Here is a 7,313-nt window from a genome sequence, read left to right on the forward strand (position 1 = left end):
ATCCCATAGAAAATCTGTGGAGGGAGCTGAAGGTTTGAGTTGCCAAACGTCAGCCTTGAAACCTTAATGACTTGGAGAGGATCTGCAAAGAGGAGTGGGACAAAATCCCTCCTGAGATGTAGTTGGCCACCAGGTTTGCACACAAGAAACGTCTGACCTCTGTGATTGCCAACAAGGGTTTTGCCACAAAGTACTAAGTCAAAGGGGTCAAATACTTATTTCCCTCATTAACATGCAAATCAATGTATAACTTTTTTGAAATGCATTTTTCTGGATTTTGTTGTTGTTATTCTGTCTCTCACTGTTAAAATACACCTACCATTAAAATTATAGACTGATCATTTCTTTGTCAGTGGGCAAACATACAAAATCAGCAGGGGATCAAGTACTTTTTTCCCCCACTGTATATAGTCAGCAGCTCAATTTGGAGTGGCTGGACAATTATTCAGCGATGTGAACAGCTTGGGTGAAAATTTGATGAAGATGATGGAACTAGTTATGATGTCCATTTTTATCAATGAACTGTATTTCCATGTGTGTGACTCCTGTTTATTCAGGGGTATCCATAAATCTGGACGGAACTGCATATACTACTACTGAACACACAGAGAGAAATACACACTGAGATCCTATCAGGCTATACTGAGCAGGGAGGGTGGAGACAGACTGACTGACTAAGTTAAATAAAGGGAAGTCACTCAGTCAGAGTACTTGAGAGGGACACACAGTCTATATATGAGTAGAGTGGACAGGCATCAGTCAGTGTAGCACACAAGGTCACGAAGTCAGACAGTTAGTCACTACAATGGACAGTGCGAAAGAAATGCAGTGTCTCTGTGTGTTAATATCATTCCTGCTAGGTGAGTCACATTCTAAATAGAATCAGTTTGTGTGTATTACAGTGTGTCAATACAGTACCATATTTGTTACAGGCTGTCACTACAGTACAGTAGTGTTACAAAATTTCGGAATGCTACAGTAGAGTGTATGTGTTACAATGTGGATAGTGCCTCAGTGCCTCTCTGCCTCTCTCTCTCTCTCTCAGGGACTCAGTCAGCTGCCACGCAGACTAACATCCAACAGGTGGAAGGCATTGTGGGAGGCAAAGCCACTTTTGAAGCCAGAGTATTGGCAGGACTTTTTAAACACACAGAAAGCAGAAGCACTATTGCAAGGGTGTCCAGTGGGGGGAGCCTCACTGTCTATCCAGAGAGATTCAGGGGAAGAGTGCGCTGGGACAGTGAGACTGGCTTCTTCTACATCACAGAGCTCAATACACAAGACACGGGGTATTACACAGTTCACAATACAACCGGAAGTGGCTCAATCACAACCTTTCACCTGGCTGTGTACAGTAAGTGTCATTGCTGTGGTCTGTGTGTCTGTGAGAGTTGATGTGTGTACTGTTCTGTACTCAGCTGTGCCTCTCTGTGTGGGAATGTCTGTTGTGTGCTGTACTGTCTAAATCTCTGTGTGAGAGTATCTGTGCAAATCTGTGAATCAGAGAGACATATAGAGGGTTAATACAGTGCAGTACAGACACACGGACAGACTGATGACACAACACTATTTTATGTTCTGCTGGGTGAGTCACATGTTCTAAATAGAATCAGTGTGTGTTAGTGTCAGTATAGTACAATACACTGTGTAGTAGAGCATGTCAGTTCAGTACAGTGTGTTAAAGTGTGTCAGTACAATGTAATGTGTGTATGTCAAAGTGTGTCAGTACGGCACAGTATGTGTTACAGTGTGTAAGTACAGTAAAGTGTGTGTATGTTAAAGTGTGTCAAAAATGTAGAGTCTCTCTTAGTGCAGTGATAATGTACTGCCATCTCCCATCAGTGATTGTGTCTGCACTATACTGTATCCCCCCCACCCCTCCCCTCTCTGTTTCAGCGACTCAGTCAGCTGCCACGCAGACTAACATCCAACAGGTGGAAGGCATTGTGGGAGGCAAAGCCACTTTTGAAGCCAGAGTATTGGCAGGACTTTTTAAACACACAGAAAGCAGAAGCACTATTGCAAGGGTGTCCAGTGGGGGGAGCCTCACTGTCTATCCAGAGAGATTCAGGGGAAGAGTGCGCTGGGACAGTGAGACTGGCTTCTTCTACATCACAGAGCTCAATACACAAGACACGGGGTATTACACAGTTCACAATACAACCGGAAGTGGCTCAATCACAACCTTTCACCTGGCTGTGTACAGTAAGTGTCATTGCTGTGGTCTGTGTGTCTGTGAGAGTTGATGAGTGTACTGTTCTGTACTCAGCTGTGCCTCTCTGTGTGGGAATGTCTGTTGTGTGCTGTACTGTCTAAATCTCTGTGTGAGAGTATCTGTGCAAATCTGTGAATCAGAGAGACAGAGAGACATATAGAGGGTTAATACAGTGCAGTACAGACACACTGACAGACTGATGACACAACACTATTTTATGTTCTGCTGGGTGAGTCACATGTTCTAAATAGAATCAGTGTGTGTTAGTGTCAGTATAGTACAATACACTGTGTAGTAGAGCGTGTCAGTTCAGTAGAGTGTGTTAAAGTGTGTGTTAAAGTGTGTCAGTACAATGTAATGTGTGTATGTCAAAGTGTGTCAGTACAGCACAGTATGTGTTACAGTGTGTAAGTACAGTAAAGTGTGTATATGTTAAAGTGTGTCAAAAATGTAGAGTCTCTCTTAGTGCAGTGATAAGGTACTGCCATCTCCCATCAGTGATTGTGTCTGTACTGTACTGTATCCCCCCCACCCCTCCCCTCTCTGTTTCAGCAACTCAGTCATCTGCCACCCAGAGTGACATCCAACAGGTGGAAGGCATCGTGGGAGGTGAAGCCACTTTTGAAGCCAGAGTATTAGCAGGGCTTTTTAAACACACAGAAAGCAGAAGCACTATTGCAAGGGTGTCCAGTGGGGGGAGCCTCACTGTCTATCCAGAGAGATTCAGGGGAAGAGTGCGCTGGGACAGTGAGACTGGCTTCTTCTACATCACAGAGCTCAATACACAAGACACGGGGTATTACACAGTTCACAATACAACCGGAAGTGGCTCAATCACAACCTTTCACCTGGCTGTGTACAGTAAGTGTCATTGCTGTGGTCTGTGTGAGTTGATGTGTGTACTGTTCTGTACTCAGCTGTGCCTCTGTGTGGGAATGTCTAAATCTTTGTGCAAGAGTATTGGTGTGTGTGTGAATCAGAGAGATAGAGGGATAATACAGTACAGCAAAGTATGTGTTACAGTGTGTCATTACAGTATAGTGTTAGTGTGTCACAAAAAGTAGAGTCTCTATAAGTGAAATGATAATGTACTGCCATCTCTCTGTTTCAGCGACTCAGTCATCTGCCAGCCAGACTGACATCCAAGAGGTGAAAGGCATTGTGGGAGGCACGGCCACTTTTGAAACCAGAGTATCCATAGGGCTTATTAAACACACAGAAAGCAGAAGCACTATTGCAAGGGTGTCCAGTGGAGGGAGTGTCACTGTGTATTCAGAGAGGTTCAGAGGGAGAGTGCGCTGGGACAGTGAGACTGGCTTATTCTACATCACAGAGCTCCAAACACAAGACTCTGGGGAATACACAGTACTAAATGTAGCAGGATATTCTCTCACCACCTTCCACCTGTCTGTGTATGGTAAGTGTCAGTGTTGTGCTGAATGTCTCTGTGAGAGTCATTTTTGTTGGTGTGTGTGTGTGTGTGCATACTCTAATGTACCAATCTGTGCATTATTTTATTTTATTTTTGTTTATCCCCCAAACTTTTTATTATTAAGTGGCAGGCTTATGCACATCTACCTGGTGCCCTAGCAAGCAAATTTACCACCACACACTGACTCTACCGTACATTTACACTGCAGGAGGGGAGATTACAGACAAAGCTTCTTTAATTTATAGTGACTTTAGGAGACAGTGGCAGTACTACAGGACACATAGGCCACTAGAGGGATTGAAGCCTCTCTTTTTCTCTCTCTCTCAGCCCAGCATGAAGTCCAGCAGGTGAAAGACATAGTGAGAAGAGTGGGCCCTGTTGAAGCCAGAGTATCACAGGGGTTTGTTAAATACAAATCTGAAGGTAGGTTCAGAGGAAGAGAGTATTGTTGTCAGTCAGTGTCAGTGTGTATGTACTACATTTTATTAACTGTTTTTATTGGAGAAGTATTTTACATTTCAAAATTAAAAACATACAAAATTTAAATACTTATTAAATAATTAAAAAACAATTCTAAAATCACTTAAAACTTTTTAAAATCTTAACGTGATTTAAATTAAACCAAAAAATACAAGAACTCATAATACTTGTGCAATAAATCATTCAGAAAAGATGCGTTTACAAGGCAAATTGCCAAAACAACAAAAAAGGTCGAATGCATTGAAATTAACTTAAAATGCACCAGATAAATCAATAAACAAATAAAACCATACAATAAAAACAAAACCAAAACAATACAATTTATTAACACTCTCTCTCTCTCTCTCTCTCTCAGGGTTAATCACTGCAGGTTGCAGTGCGACCCCAGTCCACTGGAGGGCACTGTATGTATTCTCTGTGATCAGTGTGCTGGCAGTGCTGCCTGTGGTTTAGGTCACAGTGGAACTGAAAGAGCAGCAGGAGAGGTACCTGTCCCTGTCTGTGTGTAGCCACTTGGCCCCTAACTCTGCATTTATTGAATACAGCCAATACATTAATATAGTTGTTTGTCTGTTATTAGGTTTCTGTACAGTAATTAAATAACCCCTCCTCCTCACCTTCTACCGATCTCTCCATCTCTCAATCCCCTTGGAATCTACCATAATCTCCCCCTCTTCTTCCACTAAGAATTTAGGAGTCATCCTTGAAACTGCTCTATCTTACTCTCAGCACATCTCCATGCTGACACATAGTTGCCAATTCCTCCTGAGCAACATACACTGAATCGGCCACTTCCTCAACAACAACTCAACTCAGCTCCTCGCCCAGACCTGTGTTATTTTCTGCGTGCATTACTGCAACTCCGTCCTGACTGGCCTGCCCACAACTACTACCCACCAATTCTCTATGCACTGATTTGCACATGGTACTCCATTGCTCCTTACCTTTGCCCCCGGTCTGCTTCCCATCCTCCAGAGCCCACTCCTTTTCAACCCATGCCCCTAAGTGGTGGAACAGCATTTCCAATGAGGTCAGGATAGAAGATTGTAGCAGTTTATTCTCCGGAGCTGTTCAGACTTTTTTTTTTTTACTTTATATAACTATGCTTCCTTATGCTCCTGGTTACGTATTCCTTTTGTAGAACTCCTGTTGTTTACTGTGATATCTCCTATTCCCCCTCCCTTTAGCACATATGCAGGACTTCACTGCATCATGTCTGCACTTGTTACCTCTTTGAAGTTGGATGTATGCTTTGTAGTTTTTATATACATTTTTTGTCACTTAAATTGTACTTTGTATGGATTATACTACTTCAATTGAATTTTGTACTGATTTGTATCACTGTGCTTTTGTAATGCTTGTGTTAACTAAGTCATCCTGGATAAGGGCATTTGCTAATAAAGAAATAAATACATTTATATTTCAACTGCTGTCTCTTTCTGTTTGTTCTCCTGCAGGAACGAGATTTGGTAGGAAAAGGTAGGGCAGAGGTTCTACAAGACAAATTTAAAGAGTTAGGAAAAAAACTAAAGAGCAGAACCTCCATGGTAGATTTCTCTGAAATACTTCCGGTACCACGTGCATGGCCAGGGAGACAGGCAGAGATTAGAATGTCCAACACGTGGTTGAAATCCTGGGAAGAGGGCTTTAGATTTATGGGTCATTGGTCTTTATGGACATAGCTCTTGGAGCTAAAACTAATGCAAGGAGGGGGGGCACTCTTGAGCAATGAGCGAGTAAGCTTGCGCAAATGCTTTTATAATTTAGGGGTTAGAATGTTTTTTTAATTATTATTCCTTTACTTTGAAAAACACATTTCAGTGGCTCGCTCGAAGTCTAAGTTATTAAAATGCCCAGTACAAGAGGAATGAGAGACCGTCTGAGAGACCGCACCACTCTGTACTACTGGCCGCTGCTACTCAATTGCAGACCAACGTCACTGTGCTTGAGGCCATATCCTTACTCCACACTAAAAGTGTTTAGCTTAATTCATAAATATGTGCCACTATTGATGCACGGATTGACACAGTTTATTTTTCTAAGGGGAGAGGTTGCTGCTCTACGGAAGGACACACAGACTTCGATTGCAGCTTTGCGTGCAGTTTCTGACACACACACTAACAAACTGGGAGACCTGGAGCAAACACTTTAATAAAGAGCTGTTTGGTCCGTAGCCCGGAGTCTGTGCCTACTCTGAACCCACCAACGCTCAAAAGTGTTACACTACTTTTATTAAAGCTGCACAATCTCTTCTTCTGTGTGTGTGTGTGTGTGTGATGTGACAGAGAGGGGGAGAGAGAAGAAATAGATGGTAAAAAATGAAAGGGAGAGAGTCAGGAGAAGATAAGACCAAAAGAGCTTTAAACTATTTTGAAAAGGACTATTTGATTACAACAGTTTTCATATTCTCTTATATTATATCATTGTAACAGGCACCCTGTTTAATACACCACTGGTTTTAGCCCGGCCCATGTGTATGCCCATAACTGGGATGACATTCAGTTTAATTCAAACGTTTTAGCTTTATCTAATTTGAATTCGCATTACCTCATTTTGGGTGGAGACTTTAAATTGCACTTTATCTTCTTCTTTGGATCGCTCTTCTTCAAAAACTGTAGTGCCTTCCAAATGTGCTTCTCTTATTAAGTATTTCCTTGAGAAATATGCAATATGCGAACCATGGCGTTTTATTAACCCTATGTCCCATTGATATTCAATCCATCTTGGATTCTCATGGAAGCCACCTCCTGTAAAACAGTTTAATCAGCTCTGTTGTGCTCTTCCCTCCCACTTTCTTTTACTAAGCTCAACACCAACCCTCTTGTTAGACAATGCCTTAGGATTTGGATTTAGTTCATACGGTCTTTTGGTCTAAAGTCTCATGCGTGCGCCATTATATGGTAACCACCTTTTTTCTCTGGGTGATGGAGCCTTCCATAACTTGCTCACTCAAGACGTGTCCGTAAGCGTCCGTCCCGCCCACTGAGGACATGATTCGCTATCAGCAGCGGAGGTGTGCGTTTGACTTGTACAGGGAAGCGGGAAGAGGGATACATTGTGTCGGAAGATATAATCTCAAGTGCCGTGTGCGATCATGAAGATGGAGTGAAATCCACGTACAGAAACAATGAAATGTTTTACTGCTTACAGTTAAAATCCGAGTGCATTAAACACTTGCATTTCACA

The 7,313-nt window shown here is 42.4% G+C and overlaps 1 protein-coding gene across 2 annotated transcripts; it reads left to right on the forward strand.

Moving 5' to 3' along the window:
* The first annotated feature begins 723 nt into the window (after positions 1-723).
* On the forward strand, positions 724-5,553 carry LOC136759491 (uncharacterized). Of its 2 annotated transcripts, XM_066714540.1 has the most exons (8): positions 724-860; positions 1,046-1,354; positions 1,897-2,205; positions 2,768-3,076; positions 3,327-3,632; positions 3,975-4,070; positions 4,483-4,612; positions 5,103-5,553. In XM_066714540.1, exons 1-7 carry the CDS (start codon positions 806-808, stop codon positions 4,578-4,580), a joined length of 1,482 nt encoding a protein of 493 aa, XP_066570637.1. In that variant the 5' UTR covers positions 724-805; the 3' UTR covers positions 4,581-4,612; positions 5,103-5,553. The 2 variants fall into 2 exon arrangements, with proteins under 2 accessions (XP_066570637.1, XP_066570636.1); XM_066714539.1 differs by having other exon boundaries at positions 4,483-5,553.
* The last annotated feature ends 1,760 nt before the right edge of the window (positions 5,554-7,313 follow it).

The sequence above is a fragment of the Amia ocellicauda genome, chromosome 9 (genome assembly GCF_036373705.1).
Source record: "Amia ocellicauda isolate fAmiCal2 chromosome 9, fAmiCal2.hap1, whole genome shotgun sequence".
Classification (NCBI taxonomy): Eukaryota; Metazoa; Chordata; class Actinopteri; order Amiiformes; family Amiidae; genus Amia; species Amia ocellicauda.

Bases quoted from the DNA above. Each gene is read 5' to 3' on its own strand.
- LOC136759491 (XM_066714539.1), top strand. From the start codon at position 806: ATGGACAGTGCGAAAGAAATGCAGTGTCTCTGTGTGTTAATATCATTC. The intron at 3,633-3,974 runs GTAAGTGTCAGT...TCTCTCTCTCAG, and splicing joins CTTCCACCTGTCTGTGTATG to CCCAGCATGAAGTCCAGCAG. The intron at 4,071-4,482 runs GTAGGTTCAGAG...TCTCTCTCTCAG, and splicing joins TGTTAAATACAAATCTGAAG to GGTTAATCACTGCAGGTTGC.